At 36.5% G+C, this 21,057-nt stretch overlaps 1 protein-coding gene and 1 pseudogene across 1 annotated transcript; one reads left to right on the forward strand and one right to left on the reverse strand.

The window, feature by feature from the left end:
- Positions 1 to 340: 340 nt before the first annotated feature.
- On the reverse strand, positions 341 to 1,300 carry LOC149155538 (fatty acid elongase 3-like pseudogene; annotated as a pseudogene).
- A 17,283-nt stretch (positions 1,301 to 18,583) lies between these two features.
- LOC149155539 (uncharacterized) lies at positions 18,584 to 19,891 on the forward strand. The gene has a single exon (XM_089444448.1). The coding sequence runs from the start codon at positions 18,584 to 18,586 to the stop codon at positions 19,889 to 19,891; it is 1,308 nt and encodes a 435-aa protein (XP_089300574.1).
- Positions 19,892 to 21,057: the final 1,166 nt, after the last annotated feature.

Genomic DNA, 21,057 nt, shown 5'->3' on the forward strand with positions numbered 1-21,057 from the left:
GTAAGAGCTCCTTCACATACAATATTCTTACAAGTTCAAAACAAACAAATCGATGATCTCAAAAGTCTAATAAACAGATAGTTGGTTGATGGTATATTATAAAAGAACATATATCACATTTATACATCTATGCAGATACTTGGTTGACGGTAAGCAGATATTATACTCTCTCAAATTGCCCCCCATTATATGACAGTACGCAGACACTATACATTCTCAAAATGCCCTCTGAAAATCTGAGACAGAGAGCCCGGTTTTGCAAGCTACTGGAAATAATTCTACCCACATTAAACCTGCAGCTTTTGTCGCAGAAGATATCATCAGTTGAATGCATTTTCTATCAGAGGTGCTTGGTGTTCATCTGTTGGCTCTCCAGTGATTTCATTATGTTGGAGCGCCCTTGATTTCTCTTGAGATAGAAGTTGAGGAAGAGCAAGAGGAGCGTGGCGTTGGACAGGGCATCAAAGAGCCACGCGCCCATTCCATTGCAGCCTTCCCTGGTGGTGAAGTGTAGCGCAAGAAGAGCAACGTAGGCGAGCAACGTGAATGCCAAGTGCACCATCTGGCAACTGGCGGGGAGAGGAGAGGACCGGCAACCCCAACCGATGCTACAGCAGAGGAAATACGAATAGACCACGACATAGAGGACCGTGGTGGGGAGGATGGCCACGATCTGCAGCGACTGCGAGAACTCCAGCCACGCGTAGCACACGCACACGACGACGATGCGGTGGAATACGTGAAGGAAAGTGAGGGGCTTCTTGCGGAGCATCCATATGACCGTATCGAAGAGTTGGTGGTACTTTGTGAGGTAGAAAATATATGACCAAAAGAAGACTCTGCCGGAAGAAAATATATTTTGGTGAGGTAGAAACACATCACCCACTCTGCGGCGCTCTAAAAACGCCGACTCCAAATCCATCTCGTTTCCCTGATCTCCACTGCCGTGGCTTCTCAGCAGCCCACGAAAATGGCCGCCGAAACCAGGACCACGCAGAGGTTATGAATGCCGGGGATCGGGCCCAGAGGCAACGGCCTCTCTTCCTGGGTATGAGCAGAACCTTCAGAAACAGAATGAGTAGCAGATAGGAGGCAATGGCAAGAAGGCGGAAAGGCCATGTGGAGCCCCAGGCGTTATGGTCCCATCTGCTAACAAGTATCTCACTCTGCCCTTTATATCCCCACTCCATCTCCATGTGGGATCACTCATTTGTTCACAGAAGTGCAATCCAAAACCAGAATTACCTGAGATCGATTCCGACAAACTACAATGACGACAGAATGGAAATGGATAAATACGAAGGCAGTCCAGAAAAATCAATTTTGACCGAGCCCGGGGTATGTCAGAGCGTTAAAAGGCTTAGAGTTGGAAGGACAGGACGCATCTGCCTTGGTAAAATCTATTTTACTCTGATCTATGCTATGCTATTGCAGTACGAGTAAAGAGAACAAAAATTGTGACACCAAATTAAAGCTAAACCATGCTGGTGGGTTCAGCGAATTTACGACTGGCTTGAGTCCAGATATTTCAGTTTTGCGTAGTCTAACAAGCGGAGCCGGAGGAGCAGTTGCTCAGAAAGTTATGGAAATTCTGGTTATATTTAGAGGAAATACAGTAAAGATTTTTGTAAATTCAAATTATAGTTGTTAAACTTCAAAATTTTAGGTGTCCTAGACGTTTTTGATGGTGCTGAATCTATTTCCACCATTAAAAACACGATTCAAATACTACCTCTACAGGATTTTTTGAAATTTTTTTACCCAAATTCTGAAACTTTTGCGGGAAGTGGAACAGTGTGGAAGTGGACTTAGGAGTATGTCTGTGTCGAACTATTCAATGAAAGAGCCTGCTTTTTAAGTGAGGTTCGACGATCAATGCCGTGTCTTCCACTTAATCTTGTATTTTTTTGTGTGAGAGATTATTAAGTGTTGGTCAAATAAATTTGGAGAGTTTCCGTACGTGTCTGATTATTGAGGGTGTGGGTTAAAGAATTTCGGATAGAATGTCCATAGGGCAACAACGACGTTTTCGTTAGTGACGATTAGCAAAGCTTCACGTAATGCATAATCGAATAGTGTAATATGATGAAGTTGCTTTTGTCACCCTATAGAAAATTGTGTTCTTCTAAATATGTTGATTCGGGTGTTTTGAATTACATCACAAAATCAAAGATTTTGGTCATTTATTCATTGTTAGCATACTTCATGTCAAATAGTTTCAATTAGACCAGTCTAATGGGAAATTATATAATTTGACTATTTGTTGATAAAATAATTAGCCAAATTGTAAGTCTTAATAATTGTATTATTGTTAAAGAGTTTACTGCATAATCACTATACAAAATACTATCTACAGTGATTAGATAACTACAAATATGAAGAGGTGACACTATAAATATGAAGAGGTGACATGAGCAAGATCTTTCGCACTAGAGCCTAGAGGCGCTGACATAATTGGAATGCATGGTATTTTGTCATTTGATTTGAGCGAGACGAGCATCCATTCTCTCCATATATAATGTGGTTTGTTGGTAAAGCGTTGCGCTGATTTGAGGCAGGTCGTATATTCAAACCGCGCCAGACCCAAATAATCGTTGGTTTCATTGTTCACGTTTCACATCCTCAAGCCTAACAAAGACAATAAACCTTTCTCCCTGCCTCCCATTAAGGACCCTACCCAACAAGGTTTTCATTTTTTAGTAGAGAGATAAAGCTTGAAAGTATTGTTTTTTCCCTCTCCTGGTATGGTCAATGTCAGAAATCCATTGTCCAACATCCTCCATGAGCTCCGAATCAGAAAATTCTCACCTATCTCTGGTTGTCATAGTCTCTAGTTATTGAATTTCCCTGCATGATCCTAGGGGGACGACCGAGTGGAAGGTCTCAGCAACCTCCTGGGCTTGCTGTTGGCCTCGGTTACAACCCTAGGTGCCTTGACATCCCCCCTCTTCCCCGTCCTGCCTCCCCCCCGCCCTCCTACTTCTCATAAGTTTTCATTGCATTTGAACAGACACGAAGTGCCGTCTAGGGATACCACAAAACTGACCAAGAAAAGAGAATAGGGGGTAAGAGAAAACCGGGCAGTTAAACCATAGCGAGACCAAAGGAATAATACTCGACAGTAGCTCGACACTACTCAAAGAAAGAAGAAGCCAACCATCCAAGGAGGAAATATAGTGAAATGGGCGAGGGTTGTGTTGAGCCTCGAACTTGCACTTTCCCATACACCCTCTCAGCCTTCTTTTCCACTCATTTTATTCACCAAGTTGATTAAATCATTGTATTTTAGTTTAAAAACGAGCTTTTGACATGGTTTTCTAACTACGCTGATGACTATTGTTTGCTTTAGAATTTTGCTCAGACAGCTGCGGAAGCTTCTCAGTTTCCGCAGCCAATACAGGTTTCCGCAGCTGACCCAGGTTTCTGCAGCCAGCACAGGATTCCGCAGCTGTTTTGTCAAACAGCATGCTACAGGTGTCCTCTCAAGAAATGAGCCACATGGGCAAGTTACAGGAGTCAAGGACATGGATCGTGTCCCTCCAGATCATCCGGCACGGCCATAAAAGCTCGCGGTCAAACAAGGGGCAAAGGATAGTCAACGGAAGTGTTCAACGGTGGCACGGCTCTGCGTAGCTCTGTTTTTGAGCACGTGAAGCTACGTGGCACAATCCTTAGCCACGAAGACATCCTGGCAGCGCAAATCCAACAACCATACCTCTCGGATTTAATAAACATGATGACAGTTACCTAGATCCAGGCTGAGGAGGATTCACGTGTCTCTGGCAGTGTGGTTAATAGCGTAGATTTAGTTAGTCTGTTTTAGCTTTCTTTCCTTATAAATAATGCGTCCATGAACGTTGTACAAGTTAATCATTGTTAATGTAATTTGAAGACTGTTGTATTTCCCCACTGCACTTTTACGTTGCTGTTTAATATATGAGAAGACTGGTTTAAACTTCCGCGTGTAGCTATTCGTTGAATTGGTTGAAGTGGCAGAGGGTCCCTGCTTACTGAGACCTTGTACAGTTGTCTTTTAACTTTTGCATTGCTTTATTTCTGTTCATGTATATTAACTGTACAATTGTCATTTAAATTCTGCATTTTATTTCATCATGTATATTAGCTGTACATAACAAAGCTTTTGATTTCTGTTGATTTACATTTTCGTTGCTGCTCTTTTATGGTTACAACTGATCAGTGTTTTTGCAGGTGTTCTTAGGCAGCCCGGGGCAATTTTTCACCTTTTCTTTCCATAACTATTGGCATACGAGATCATCTTGTCTTTGTCGCTGACTCTTGTTTTCTGAAGTTTGATTTTCAAGTACTGTCATTTCCTTGAGTAGTACATTTATTTTCTGCTCTTAGATATCATGCTATTCATCTGTTAACGGTTCCTTTCTATAATCAAATAACTTTATTAGGAACCAGAATATCACTTAGTATAGCTTGATTTAGGTTGCTTTAGATTTCACATTGCTTGACTTATTCATGACTGTTTCTCACAGGGTAAATTAAGCTGAAAGGCAAAAGGTCAAGAAAGTTAAAGTAGTGTGATTAGTTTCTTTTGTGCAGTTTAACTTCTTTGAGATTTCACATTGCTTAACATTTCATGATATCTTCTCATAAGGGAGATTGAGTTGAAGAGTTGAACTAGTGTGGATTAGTTGTTCTTACTTTTAATTGAGTTTAGTGTAGATTTCACTTTCATTTTCAATCAGCAACAAAGATACTGGGCCGATGTCATAGTTCATTGTTTGATGTCTTTATTTCTTTTGAAGAATTGTTTTCATTTCAGTTATTCTAAAGCTTTTTTTCTTTTAAGTTTTGAAAACCACTTAGAGATCACCATAATCATCCACATTTCACTTGCTTTATCACCTTTTCATCATCTCACAATAGGGAAAGATAAATTCAAAAACAAACTTAAAAAAAAAAACTAAAAACTACAAAAGATTAAGGAAATGGTTATCTAGTACATATAGTACACTTCACTTCGTCAGTTTACGAACCCCGGGTTGACATTATAAATAGCAATTTAGATCACACTAAATTGACCAAACATTTTGGCGCCGTTGCCGGGGAAGTGAAATTAGGTAGCCAAATTCTTAAAAAAAAACAAGAAAATTTCAAGGAAGGAAAATTGATAACCTCTCAAAGTATGCTCTCCTCTTGCACTTAATGTGATCTGGAGGATCAGAAAAGAGAAAGTTATTGGTTTAATAGTTTCTTGAGTATGCTCTCTTCTTGCACCTAGAGTGACCTGGAAGATCAGAAAGAGAATTATTACCCCGACTTGAAGAAAAATAAAAAATGACATGCATAGAGCAAGAGATTCTAGGGGAAGGTTTTTAGCTAGAGCCAAGAGTTCGATTTTTACAAGTCCGTCTACTTCAAGGAATAGACAAGAGACACCTCCATCATCTCCAACTTACACTCCTAGCCCTAGGATTCCTGGAATTCAAGAAGCAGGAGTCGACTCTCCCACACCTTCCATCGAATCTGAATTAGAAAGAGATCCTTTCCTTCCTTCTACAGAGAGACAAATTGTAATTGAAGAAGTAGAGTCATCTGAAGAAGAAGAGGGAGAAATTCCTTCTCGTTCACCCTTAGTAGAAGAACCAGAAGACTCTAAAGTCTCCAGGGAAACTACCATGACAGAGGAAGGAGCAACTAGATTTGGTAGAGGTAGAGGTAGAGGAGGAGGATGAGGAGGAAACAATGGAGGAGGTAGAGGTAACATTGGGGGAAATAGGGATGGAGATAACTCATTCGGATTTCCTATAGTCGATGAGGACTCCCGAGCCACCATGAAAAACATCTCACCATCTGTCCTCCCAAACTTCCATGGGTTGAGGAATGAGGACCCTGAAACATTTCTATTTGAGTTTGAAGTCGTGTGTCGAACTTATGATTATCTGGAAGACTCTCAAAAACTCAAACTGTTTCCTTAAACATTGAAAGGAGCAGCCTTGAAATGGTTCACGGGATTACTCACTCAATCCATTAGGTCTTGGAATAATATGAAACAAACATTTTTGGACAGGTACCTGGACTATTGTATGCCCACCAATCACAAGGATGAGGTATTCAAAATGGTGCAAAGAGAAGATGAAAACTTGGAGGATCTACTTGAAATATTTCAATACAACCTGAAAAGAGCAAAATTGAATAACTTAGATGAAGAGACCTTGAAAGCCCTTCTATTAAAAGCCATTAGATATGAATGGATAGATATTTTGAACATCATGGGGAAGGGAGATATATCTCAACTTTCACTCAATGATATAGTAGAGCTATGTGTCCATCTCTCAAGGGGGAAATCTAAAACTCAAAAAGGGCCTAGAGATCCTTCTCTCATCAGAGCAAACAAATCTGCAACTGGATCAGTAAGTAGGGCTGAGATTGGCAACATGCTTGATGAATTCAAAATTGACATCTTAGGGAGTCTTAGTGAGCAACTGGACACCCTTAAGATTCACAATAAGTAGAAAGCAGAAGCTGAGGCTTTGGCCATCTTTTGCCCAAAGTGTAGGAAGAAACATGCTCTAAGGGAATGTCCCTTGGATGCAAAAGTTGTAGAAACATGCGTAATTTGTTCAGAGAATCATGAGACCAAGGATTGTCCTTCAATTCCTGGGCTCAAATCTGTCTTTCAAGAAGATCCAAATACAATCAAATCTCTCTGTTTTGTTGCAAGGAGACCTTGGCAGGGGCAACAAAATTAAGGATTTAACAACTCTATGAATTTTCAACCCTCACCAAATTGGAATCCTTGGCAACAACCTTGGTCCCAACCTCAAAATCCTTTTCAATCATGGGTACAAGGTATGCAAAATCCTTATGGGAGATTTGCTCAATTTTATCAATATCCCCCATCTTTTCAAAACCAACAAGCTCCACAACTTCCAAATCAAAATCCACAACTATCATTGCCATTTCCACAACAACAACCTTCTCAACAGAATCCAAATTCTCAAATCTTGCTTCCATTCCAACAGAAGTCAAATCAACTTCCTTCTCAGCCATTGCCAAATCCCAATAATAAAAACCCTCAAAATGCTTACATGATGGAAGGTCAACAATTTCCTACCTATATGATTGTTCCTCTCAATGAAGTACAACTCAAATAAGGTAGAGTCCTAGATAAGCCTTCTATAAATGCTCAAGAGCAAAGTATTTTTGAGGAAGAGTCTCTTGAAGCCAATAAGGGTTCTGAAGCATCTCTTCAAAACCCAAACACTCAAAAAGAAAAAGAAAAAGAAAAAGAATTAACCCCCACAACTCCCATAGTTGAGCAACCTGCATCATTATCCACACCTCCTTTTCCTGAAAGATTACAAATTGATAAAGGGGTGGAAAAACAAATTTGGTTGCTTGACTATAATTTTCTAGAAGAATTGAAGAATGTCTGTATCAAGATTCCCTTGTTACAAGCCATTAAAGAGATTCCTATTCTAGCAAAAACAATAAAGGAGTTGAGTCTTAAAAGACCAGGAAGGAAACCAAGAGATACCAGAAGAATCCACCTGGTAGGGAAAATTGCAGATATCATGACGGGAAAAATTACTATGCAGAAATATGTAGATCCCGATAGTCCAATTGTCAAAACACATATCAATGGGGTAGAAATACCAAATACTTTGATTGATTTAGGGGCTGCTATCAACATCATGAGTAGACAGACTATGGAACAACTAAAACTTCCTAATCTTCTTTTTACACCTACTTTATTGCAACTTGCAGATCAATCAATTATTAAACCAGATGGTGTATTAGAAGACATTCCAGTCTCCTTAGACTCTTGGGAATATCCAGTAGATTTCATGATTTTAACTCCCAAGAGTAATCTAGGAGGAGATCCTCTTATTTTAGGAAGACCTTGGCTAGCCACGGCTAATGCTTTCATAAGTTGTAGGTCTGGGGATATGTATATTTCTGATGGTAATTCGACAAAGAAGTTCAATCTGTATCCTCCAGCAAAAGCAATTACAAAAATAGGAGATAATGAGTGGGTTGACGATGAAGATACTATACAACCTGTCTTTACCATTTCTGAGATCAGTGAATATAGTCAAATTCTAAACACATTAGAAAACTTTGAACCATCTTCATAATATGACCACACACAATTTCAGTTGGATTCTGACATTGAGTGTCTATCATCTAGACAAATGTCTCTTTTCTCTATGGAAGAGTTTGGTAGTTCTGCCATTGAGATTTTTCCAGGAAAAACATTGAATATCAACAGAAACTTGGAAAAATCACAACAGGAGGAGCTAACCAAAATCTTGCAAAAACATTCTACTGCATTTGCATGGGAGTATACCGATATGAAAGGTATTGATTCTAAGACTTACATTCATCACATCTACATTGAGGAAAACAGTAGACCAATCAGACAACCTCAAAGAAGGATGAATCCAAACCTTAGGGAGATAGTGAAAGAAGAGCTCCAAAAGTTACTTAATGTAAACTTCATTTACCCCATTTCAAATAGCCGGTGGGTTTCTCCTTTGGTTATAGTACCTAAAAAGAATGGTAAATGGAGGGTTTGCATTGATTACAGGGAATTGAACAAAGCAACCTTGAAGGATCACTTTCCTTTACCCTTTATTGATCAAGTATTAGATACTTTAGCAGGCAAAAAGTATTTCTCATTTTTGGATGGTTTTAGTGGTTACAATCAAATTCAGGTAGCACCTGAAGATCAGGATAAGATCACATTTACCTGTCCATGGGGAACTCTTACTTACTGAGTACTTCCTTTTGGATTATGTAATGCACCCGCCACATTTCAAATGGCAGTACTAGGAATCTTTTCTGATCTAATTCATGATTGTGTAGAGGTCTATATGGATGATTTTACAGTTTATGGTAATTAATTTGAAGAGGCATTAGAAAATTTGGAAAAAGTCCTTATAAGATGTAAAGAAACAAATCTTTCATTAAGTCATGAAAAATGTTTTATGATGTTTACTGAAGGGATTGTTTTAGGACATCATATTTCAGGAGATGGGATTAAGGTTGATAGATCAAAATTTGAAGTCATCTCCAAGTTACCTATTCCAAATTGTCAAAAATATGTTAGAAGTTTTCTTGGATTTACTGGATATTATAGGAGATTTATTGAAAACTTCACCAAAATAGCATCTCCACTCTTCAAATTACTTACAAAAGACTGTGAATTCAAGTGGGATCTTGACTGTCAATCTGCATTTGAAATTTTGAAAACAAGAATATCTGAAGCACCCATTTTGAGAGGGCCAAATTGGAAACTTTCTTTCCATATTTCTACAGATGCTTCAGATACAGCTCTAGGAGCTGTGTTGGGTCAAAAGGATTTAGTTCCTTATGCCATTTACTACACCAGTAAAAATTTGACTCCTAATGAGTTAAATTATACTGTGACTGAAAAAGAGTTCTTAGCCGTTGTTCATGCAATCAACAAGTTTAGACATTATATAACAGGCTATGAAACTTTTGTCCATACTGATCATTCTGTAATTAGATATCTCATGAACAAACCTGTTATTAATGGCAGAGTTACAAGATGGCTTTTACTTTAACAAGAATTCAATATTACTGTGTTAGATAGACCAGGGAAACAGAATACAGTAGCTGATTTCTTGTCTAGAATCCAAAATACTAACGAAGATTCTCCTGTAGAGGATAAGTTTCCAGATGAATATTTGTTTGTAGTAACTACTAAAACTCCTTGGTATGCAGATATTGCTAACTATTTGGTTACAGGGAAGCTGCCTCCACACTTATTTCCTAATGAGAAAAGGAAAATCATTTAGGAGAGTTCAAATTATTCATGGATTTCTAATGAATTGTTTAAAACAGGGCTAGATTGTGTGATCAGAAGATGTGTTCGGGAAGATGAAATGCCTGACATCCTTAAGGCATGCCATGATGAACCGTGCGGTGGACACTTTGCTGACAAGAGGATGGCCTATAAAATCCTTTCTTTAGGATATTATTGGCCTTCTCTCTTCAAAGATGCAAAACAATATGTTAGAAGGTGTGACAGCTGCCAAAGAGTTGGGAGACCAACTCTTTCAAATAAAATGCCATTACAGCCACAGGTACTCATCGAACCCTTTGAAAAATGGGCTTTAGATTTCATTGGACCTATTAATCCACCATCTAAACAAAAGAAGTATATATTGGTTTGCACTGATTATGTTACTAAATGGGTAGAAGCCAAGGCATTGCCTTCTGCCACTGAAAATTCAGTTGTTCAATTTCTTTTTGAGGATATTTTTACTCGTTTTGGTGTCCCAAGAGAAATTGTGACAGATCAGGGAAGTCAATTTACATCTAACTTGATGGAGAAGTTGATGGAAGAATACAAAATCAAGCATAGAAAATCTACTCCTTACCATCCGCAAGCAAATGGTCAAGTGGAATCTACAAACAAAGTTCTTGAGAGCATCATCACCAAAACTGTTCATCTCCACAGAAGAGATTGGGCAAAAAGACTTCCTGAAGCCTTATGGGCCTACAAAATTACATGGAAGAACATAACAGGACATTCTCCCTATGAACTTGTTTATGGGAAAGAAGTCCTGCTCCCCATTGAGTTTCAAGTCAATACCTTCAAGATGACAGTTCAGTTGGGGATGAATCTATCAGAAGCCCAAAAGCACAGAATGGAGCAGCTGAATGAGCTAGATGAAATAAGACAAGATGCAATTTTAAGGACTGATCTAGTTCAGCACCAAAGAACTAAGTGGCATGACAGATATATCAAAGAGAGAAAGTTTCAAAAGGGAGATTGGGCATTACTGTTTGATTCCAAGTTTAAAGACTTCAAAGGAAAATTTCAAACTCATTGGCTTGGACCATATGAGATTGATGAAGTCTTTAGGAATGGAGCAGTTCGAGTCAAGACTATTGATGAGTTTCAAACTCCTCTCATTGTGAATGGCCACCGATTGAAAATTTATCATAAGCTACTCTCAAAAGAGGACTTTGTCAAAATGTTTCAAGAAAATTCTGCAATGAGGCTGGTGGAGAGGAATCCTTCTCCTCCATCAGCCTAGTCTTTGTTTCTTTCAGTTGAAAAAAAAAAAAAAAAAAAAAAAAAATCTTTTGTATAAGCCTGAAAACCAATCATGGATTGGCAGTCTTATACAGAAAATGTAGAGTGAAAATCAGGGGCACCTGACACTCTGTATTTTCCAAAAAAAAAATCTCTCTCCCTTTCCATCTTCACTCCACTTCACTTGTCATTTCATTTCACCTCCATCTCATTTTCATCTCCATTCCACTTCACTCCACTCCATTTCCATCTCATTCCACTCATCTCATCTCATTCCATCAATAAAAGTCCCTCTCAGGACTATTTTATTCAGTTGGTTCTTCTCTAACTATCTTTGTGCAGTTAAAGGGGTGTTGTCTTAGTTTCCGCAGCTGGAAACCGTTTCCACAGCTGGAAACGATTTCCGCAGCTAGAACCAGTTTCCGCAGCCAGAAACGATTTCCGCAACGAGCATCACTCTGTCTCCACAGCCGGCATCACTCTGTTTTCAAAAAAATCACAGTCAAAGGTTAGTGTCATCATCACCAAGTGCAGCAAAGACATGGGGCATCTTCAAGATCAAAGAACAACCATGGGTCAGAAGCCTTAATCAAGAAATGATAAACTTCCAAAGGTATGATCAAAAATCTCTACCAAATAACAATTCAATGTCATTATTATGCATAGTTATTTAAACCATGGCAAGTTCCACTAAATGCAATGATTTGATTCGACAAGCCCCATACCACTCCGCTTCCACCGACGTCATTCCACACACCCTATTCATTTCTAACGGTTCCATGATCATTCTAAATTTATGGACTGCTCTTCCATTTATTGGCCGTACTTTGAGACGTGACCTACTGAACTACGACTCTCCTTCACCATAATTCCCGCAGCCGTCTGCTGAGACGTGTGCGCAAGTCATCCGATTCAAAAGGACTCAGCCGTTATTCTGCCCATTTATCACTTCACTCCCGCATGCATTCGATGCTAAACTCGTGACTGTTGCTTACCTCGGTGCTCATACCATTCCCTGTTCTCCATTTCCGCTGCGTTCACTACAGCCTGCTCCAAACCCTGGCCACAGTCACCACATACATTCCGAACTTTGATTACGGCCACTCCAGTTACCCTAAGAATCCCGTAATCAGCCGTTTTTTTCCTGAACCGTCATACGCAGTAGAATTTCCAGTCGGAATTTGAAGCCGAGAATGGGAAAACTGCTAAGAGCTGAACCGGAAGGCCCGAAATATCTGGAGGGTTATCCTCAAACGAAGGAGTCGTTGAAGAAAGCAAGGTGGCTGAGATTCATTCAAAAGTTCACGGGCTATAATAAAGAAGTGACTAAAGCTTTTGCCAGGTCCTTTAATGGACAAACAGTGGAGGTTGGAGACTTAAAATTTTCAGTCACCGAGGCCACAATAGTAGCTGCAACAAGTCTTCCACAAGAAGGTGAAAGGTGGTTCAAGAACAGGGGTGTAGAAGATCAAATATGGAAAGCAATGCTCACAAACCCAGGTATGGATACCTCTGTATTTACCAAAGGAATTCCTGTGCATGCAATAAAAGAAGAATGGTCCACGCTGTTATTACTTGTCCAGAAATTTATCACATGCGAGGGTCGTTTTGGTACCATGTATATGTATCATGCCAGGATAATGATGAATTTCATGGAGGGTTGTACCCTTAACTTGCCTTATTTTCTGTTATCAAGCTTGAAGAAAATGAGCTCTACTGTTCAAAAACACGTAGGTAATATTGAACCCCATCTTTACCATCACAGGTTCATAAAAATCCTTATTGAAGAGCAATTGAAAAACACTAAGGATACTTGGGAAAAGTTTTTGACAAGAAATCACTTCCAAGAGCTGACTGAAGCCTCTGCAAGCAGTTCCCCAAAAATTCCAAAGAGAAGTAGGAGAAAAGAAAAGAATATTACAGCCCAAGACCCTCCTACAGTAGACATTCAGGAAACTGTTCAGAAAGAGGAAGAAGAGGGAACTAAAAACAAGAAACAAAAGAAGGACAAAGGCAAGATAACCATTCAAGAAACCTATCCATCACCTGAACAATCTGTAGAAGAAGATTATCAACCTCTGTTAGAGAGGTTAATAGATCTTCAAGCTGCTGCCATAACCAAGAAAAAGCAAAGAGGAAAACAGGCTGCACAAGAGAAAAGTACTAGTTCCTACCTAAGAAGGAGCACTAGGCTAAAAGGGAAGGGGAATAAAACCAAAGAAAAACAGTCTCATTTTATTGATTTAGATAAAGAGACACTTGAGAAATCCCCAACTCAGCCAAGTATTGAACCAAGTCCTCCACGTGAGGAAAGCCCTTTTCAGCCGGAAAGAGAAAGCAGTCCTCCTTCACCAGAATTTGAGTTCAGGCCAAGAAAAACACCTGAGGTAGATTCCACCCAGCAAGAAGCATATAAATACTTAGATTCCTTGGAACAATCAGCTGCAGGACAAGCACCACTTTGCCACTTGATGCACAAGTACAGTCTTTAAAACAGGAAGTGTTTGAATTGGAAGTCTTAAATAGGCACATCAAACAGGAAAACGAAACATTCAAAGAGCAGAGCAAGGTAGACAAGATTGTCCATGATAACACTATGCTCCACCTAGGACTGTGGTAGAAGAAGAACAGGAAGCTGAAGAAGAAGTGTAAAAAGTTGAGCAGGGCATTGATTAATCTTAAGTTCAAATGTCTAGTCAGGAAACCAAGGACCATTTTAGCATCAAAGAGAAAGAGAAGAGGGCTAGATGTTCTTGCAGAAGCCTCAGAGCATATGGATTGAGGAAAAATAACTAAGTTTTGGTTGCATGAGGACATGCAACACCTTCAGAGTGGGGGTATGTTGAGCCTCGAACTTGCACTTTCCCATACACCCTCTCAGCCTTCTTTTCCACTCATTTTATCCACCAAGTTGATTAAATCATTGTATTTTAGTTTAAAAACGAGCTTTTGACATGGTTTTCTAACTACACTGATGATTGTTGTTTGGTTTAGAATTTTGCTCAGACAGCTGCGGAAGCTTCTCAGTTTCCGCAGCCAATACAGGTTTCCGCAGCTGACCCAGGTTTTTGCAGCCAGCACAGGATTCCGCAGTTGTTTTGTCAAACACCATGCTACAGGTGTCCTCTCAAGAAATGAGCCACATGGGCAAGTTACAGGAGTCAAGGACATGGATCGTGTCCCTCCAGATCATCCGGCACGACCATAAAAGCCCGCGGTCAAACAAGGGGCAAAGGATAGTCAACGGAAGTGTTCAGCGGTGGCATGGCTCTGTGTAGCTCTGTTTTTGAGCACGTGAAGCTACGTGGCACAATCCTTAGCCACGAAGACATCCTGACAGCGCAAATCCAACAGCCATACCTCTCGGATTTAATAAACATGATGACAGTTACCTAGATCCGGGCTGAGGAGGATTCACATGTCTCTGGCAGCGTGGTTAATAGCGTAGATTTAGTTAGTCTGTTTTAGCTTTCTTTCCTTATAAATAATGCGTCCATGAACGCTGTACAAGTTAATCATTGTTAATGTAATTTGAAGACTGTTGTATTTCCCCACTGCACTTTTACGTTCCTGTTTAATATATGAGAAGACTGGATTAAACTTCCGCGTGTAGCTGTTCGTTGAATTGGTTGAAGTGGCAGAGGGCCCCTGCTTACTGAGACCTTGTACAGTTGTCTTTTAACTTTTGCATTGCTTTATTTCTGTTCATGTATATTAGTTGTACAATTGTCATTTAAATTCTGCGTTTTATTCCATCATGTATATTAGCTGTACATAACAAAGCTTTTGATTTCTGTTGATTTACATTTTCGTTGCTGCTCTTTTATGGTTACAACTGATCAGTGTTTTTTGCAGGTGTTCTTAGGCAACCCGGGGCAATTTTTCACCTTTTCTTTCCATAACTATTGGCATATGAGATCATCTTGTCTTTGTCGTTGACTCTTGTTTTCTGAAGTTTGATTTTCAAGTACTGTCATTTCCTTGAGTAGTACATTTATTTTCTGCTCTTAGATATCATGCTATTCATCTGTTAACGGTTCCTTTCTATAATCAAATAACTTTATTAGGAACTAGAATATCACTTAGTATAGCTTGATTTAGGTTGCTTTAGATCTCACATTGCTTGACTTGTTCATGACTGTTTCTCACAGGGTAAATTAAGCTGAAAGGCAAAAGGTCAAGAAAGTTAAAGTAGTGTGATTAGTTTCTTTTGTGCAGTTTAACTTCTTTGAGATTTCACATTGCTTAACATTTCATGATATCTTCTCATAAGGAAGATTGAGTTGAAGAGTTGAACTAGTGTGGATTAGTTGTTCATACTTTTAATTGAGTTTAGTGTAGATTTCACTTTCATTTTCAATCAGCAACAAAGATACTGGGTCGATGTCATAGTTCATTGTTTGATGTCTTTATTTCTTTTGAAGAATTGATTTCATTTCAGTTATTCTAAAGCTTTCTTTCTTTTAAGTTTTGAAAACCACTTAGAGATCACCATAATCATCCACATTTCACTTGCTTTATCACCTTTTCATCATCTCACAATAGGGAAAGATAAATTCAAAAACAAACTTAAAAAAAAAATAAAAACGACAAAAGATTAAGGAAATGGTTATCTAGTACATATAGTACACTTCACTTTGTCAGTTTACGAACCCCGGGTTGACATTATAAATAGCAATTTAGATCACACTAAATTGACCAAACAGGTTGATAAAAGAAAACAAATCCCACAACCAACACAGATTAAAGGACCCAATAATACAAAAAACCAGACTAGACAATGATTGCACCCATATAGAAACACATCCCACATTGTCAATACCATAAAATTACGACCAAAATTATATCTTGTAGCTAATCAAAGAGTTGGAATTACAATAGTAAATATTAAAGGTTTCCAAAGTTACCCGAAAAGGAGAGACCATCGAGTGTCGTAAATAGGAGGCCAATACAGATCTCTGCACACCATAACATTTTTAAGAAATGGAGCCTCAAAATTCTCCTAACTGCAACCACCTTAAGCTCCCACCATTCTCTCTTTGCCCAAAGCCTTGCAGAACCTGAACACTTACTTCCTCGACACGACTTACCAAGAACTTCCCTCCATTTTTTTGGTCTGCTAGAAATGCTCTCTTAACTACCAAGGTACTAGACATCCAAATTAAAATTAGGACTGCACAATGGCCCAAAATCTGCCCAAAAAGATGGCTAATTCACTTTTACGATAGCAACAAATTGGTTCTAAGCGGGGATGCTACATAGGGGGACATCCTGCACCCCTTTTTGCCTACAAATTGTGTGTATCATTGGTAATGGGGGGGAATTTATATTGCATGCCCTTGCATGCATGAGTATGGCTACACCACCCCCTCCAATTAACGCTCTTGAAACCACATGGTGGCGAGCATTCCGTCCCAAATCTCTATTCTCCTCAGTCTGCAACACCATCGAGGGAAAATAGAATTTGCAATTTTAATAAGCAATGAGATGTTTTTGATTTAGTCATCGGAGATTCCACAGTAAGAAAATTATTCTGCCAACGTTTCAAATCCCAACCGGGATCCATCATCAGGGCAACTTGAAGCTTGATAGAAGAAGAGCAGCTAATTAGGTATAAATAGAGATGAGGAAAGAAGAGGGGAAGGTCGGCTCTAAATTTCTTGAGAAGACGACTGCCTCTTTAATTAATATTTATTTTAATAATTTTTAATTAATTTTAATTTTAAATTTTTTTTTTTTTTTTTTTTTTTTTATTGAATTGAATATTACTTTAATAATTATTATTAAAAATGAACTAATAATTTATTATAATGATTAATATAATAATTAGATATATTAATTATTATAAATATTTTTTTTTTTTTTAATTAAAATAATAAATAATTAATATAGAATTTAATAAAATGATTAGTAAAACTTGTAAAATTAAATAAATAATAAATAAAATAATATAGTTATTTTAATTCTTATTATAAAGTAATAACTAGTTATATTAATTATTACTATAATAGTTATAATTTTTTTTTTTTTTTTTTTTTTAATAAAAATTATAATAATGAATAATATTAATATAAAGAATTAATTCTTATAATAATTATTAATTAGAAATTAATTATTATTATTAATATGAATTAATTATTGATATTTATTATTTGTTAGTTAATTGGATATTAATCAATTACTTATTAACTTTAATTATTATTAATTAAAATCAATAATTATTAATTATTATTAATGGAAAGTTAATATTAAAAAATGATAGAATTGAAATATAATTCTCTTAATTATTGTTATTAATCTAATAATTAGAATATCAACTTAATAATATAATAATATATAAATTTAAATAAATGAGAAGACTAAACTTACTGTAATAACTAATATTAATCAAATAATAATAATATATTAATTAAATTAATAGTTATTAATATGCTAATTAATATAATAATTAATATTTAATATAATAACTAATAACTAATATTAATCAAATAATAATAATATATTAATTAAATTAATAATTATTAATATGCTAATTAATATTTAATATAATAACTAATGTAATCTTTAATTAATCATATTAATATAAAAACATAATTAATAATCCTAATTAATACTATTTATTATTAATTATAAAATCCTAATAAATATTTGAAATAATAAATCTTAATGATTATTAATATTGTAATTACTATATTAAAAATAGGTTTTTTATAGGAAACTAATAAGGGAGATTCAATTAACTACCTAATTAACTAATATTATAAACTTTTAATGGAGAATTATTATTATTATTATTATTATTATATTATATTATTATTATTATTATTCTTATTATACTGTTGGGTTAATTTTTCTGATTAGGGGAAACCAGCTTCCACTGATCTCCATACCGTTGTCTCTGTTGAGATTGTGCGGGTGTTTGATAATCTCCAGGGCTTCTCTGATCTTTCGCTTATGGTGCTGTTCTTCCTTGGCGATAATGGAGGCGCTTTCCAAGAGGACATGGTGCTTAGTTTTTGACGAGTGTTCTGCAAGGGCGGAGGAACGAGATCTTTCATTTTTAATATCAGCCCCATGTTCTTTGAGTCTTGTCTGCAGAGAACGACCAGTTTCACCAATGTAGCTTTTCCCACACGAGCAATCGATTTTATAGACCCCTTTAAGTTGATGTTTATCAATGTTATCTTTAACTGATCTCATACTTTGCCTGATTGTCCCAGGGGCTGAGAATTGCGTGCTTATGTTTTTCCTTTTTAGGACTTTCGAAATCTTATCTGTGACTCCATGAATGTAAGGAAGAAAAACCCTACCACCCTCAGGTTGATCTCTGGTCTTAGGTTCATGAGATAACAATCTTTTCTCGGCTTTCTGGATTGCTCTTTTAATCTCGATTTCTTTGTAACCTAAACCTTTAAAGGTTGAGACTAAATGCTTCTTTTCTTCATTCAGATGATCAGTGTCGGAAATTCGAAATGCCCTGATAGCAAGAGTGTTTAGAACACCAAGCTTCTGAGCTGGGTGATGGTGGGAGTCAGCATGGAGGTAGTTCTCAGTATGAACGATCACCTTAATTGTGGGAGTTATAAGAAGCTGAACAAGAACCCGATCCCCAAAATTATGAAAGAGGTCAAAAAGGCCATCTTGGAATCTAACCTTGATGATAAACTAAAGAAGAAATTAATTCCCTCCAGTGAATGCATACCTAGGATTTATGGGCTACCAAAGATCCATAAAGAAGGTGCCCCTCTCAGACCAATTGTCAATACAATTGGATCCCCAACATATGAGCTCGCTAAATATGTTGCAAGAATCCTCAAGCCCCTGGTCGGAAACACTGATTCTTTCATCAAGGACTCCCATGACTTTGTAAAGCTTATTAAGAATGAGAAGTTAGAGCGGGAGGACCTCCTGGTTAGCTTTGACGTTGTGTCCCTATTCACCAAGATTCCTCTTGAAGAAGCCATTCAAGTTATAAAAGAGGTCACTGATCCAGGGACTGCAAGATTGGCCGAAATTTGCCTGCGATCAACTGTTTTCACCTTCCAAGGAACATATTATGAACAAACAACTGGAGTGGCAATGGGATCCCCCCTTTCACCAATCGTGGCAAACCTATACATGGAACATTTTGAAAAGAAGGCCCTAGATTCGTACCCTTTGAAACCAGCGTGGTGGAAGCGTTTCGTTGATGATACTAATATAAAATGGACTCATGGTAAGGCTGAGCTTGACAAATTCTTTATTCACCTGAACTCCATCTCTTCAGATATAAAATTCACTATGGAGCTTGAAGAAAACAGGAGCATTCCTTTTTTAGACATCCTCATCATGAGAAGAGATGATGGCTCCATTGGGCACAAAGTTTTCAGAAAATCTACCCATACTGAGAACTACCTCCATGCTGACTCCCACCATCACCCAGCTCAGAAGCTTGGTGTTCTAAACACTCTTGCTATCAGGGCATTTCGAATTTCCGACACTGATCATCTGAATGAAGAAATGAAGCATTTAGTCTCAACCTTTAAAGGTTTAGGTTACAAAGAAATCGAGATTAAAAGAGCAATCCAGAAAGCCGAGAAAAGATTGTTATCTCATGAACCTAAGACCAGAGATCAACCTGAGGGTGGTAGGGTTTTTCTTCCTTACATTCATGGAATCACAGATAAGATTTCGAAAGTCCTAAAAAGGAAAAACATAAGCACGCAATTCTCAGCCCCTGGGACAATCAGGCAAAGTATGAGATCAGTTAAAGATAACATTGATAAACATCAACTTAAAGGGGTCTATAAAATCTATTGCTCGTGTGGGAAAAGCTACATTGGTGAAACTGGTCATTCTCTGTAGACAAGACTCAAAGAACATGGGGCTGATATTAAAAATGAAAGATCTCGTTCCTCCACCCTTGCAGAACACTCGTCAAAAACTAAGCACCATGTCCTCTTGGAAAGCGCCTCCATTATCGCCAAGGAAGAACAACACCATAAGCGAAAGATCAGAGAAGCCTTGGAGATTATCAAACACCCGCACAATCTCAACAGAGACAACGGTATGGAGATCAGTGGAAGCTGGTTTCCCCTAATCAGAAAAATTAACCCAACAGTATAATAAGAATAATAATAATAATAATAATAATAATATAATATAATAATAATAATAATAATAATAATAATTCTCCATTAAAAGTTTATAATATTAGTTAATTAGGTAGTTAATTGAATCTCCCTTATTAGTTTCCTATAAAAAACCTATTTTTAATATAGTAATTACAATATTAATAATCATTAAGATTTATTATTTCAAATATTTATTAGGATTTTATAATTAATAATAAATAGTATTAATTAGGATTATTAATTATGTTTTTATATTAATATGATTAATTAAAGATTACATTAGTTATTATATTAAATATTAATTATTATATTAATTAGCATATTAATAATTATTAATTTAATTAATATATTATTATTATTTGATTAATATTAGTTATTAGTTATTATATTAAATATTAATTATTATATTAATTAGCATATTAATAACTATTAATTTAATTAATATATTATTATTATTTGATTAATATTAGTTATTACAGTAAGTTTAGTCTTCTCATTTATTTAAATTTATATATTATTATATTATTAAGTTGATATTCTAATTATTAGATTAATAACAATAATTAAGAGAATTATATTTCAATTCTATCATTTTTTAATATTAACTTTCCATTAATAATAATTAATAATTATTGATTTTAATTAATAATAATTAAAGTTAATAAGTAATTGATTAATATCCAATTAACTAACAAATAATAAATATCAATAATTAATTCATATTAATAATAATAATTAATTTCTAATTAATAATTATTATAAGAATTAATTCTTTATATTAATATTATTCATTATTATAATTTTTATTAAAAAAATAAAAATAAAAAAAATTTATAACTATTATAGTAATAATTAATATAACTAGTTATTACTTTATAATAAGAATTAAAATAACTA

Source organism: Pinus tabuliformis, chromosome 9, assembly GCF_031772625.1.
Source record: "Pinus tabuliformis cultivar Carrire ecotype Pingquan chromosome 9, CPIR1, whole genome shotgun sequence".
Lineage (NCBI taxonomy): Eukaryota > Viridiplantae > Streptophyta > Pinopsida > Pinales > Pinaceae > Pinus > Pinus tabuliformis.

Excerpts from the sequence above, each read along its gene's own strand:
- LOC149155539 (XM_089444448.1), top strand. The coding sequence starts at position 18,584 with ATGGAGGTAGTTCTCAGTATGAACGATCACCTTAATTGTGGGAGTTAT.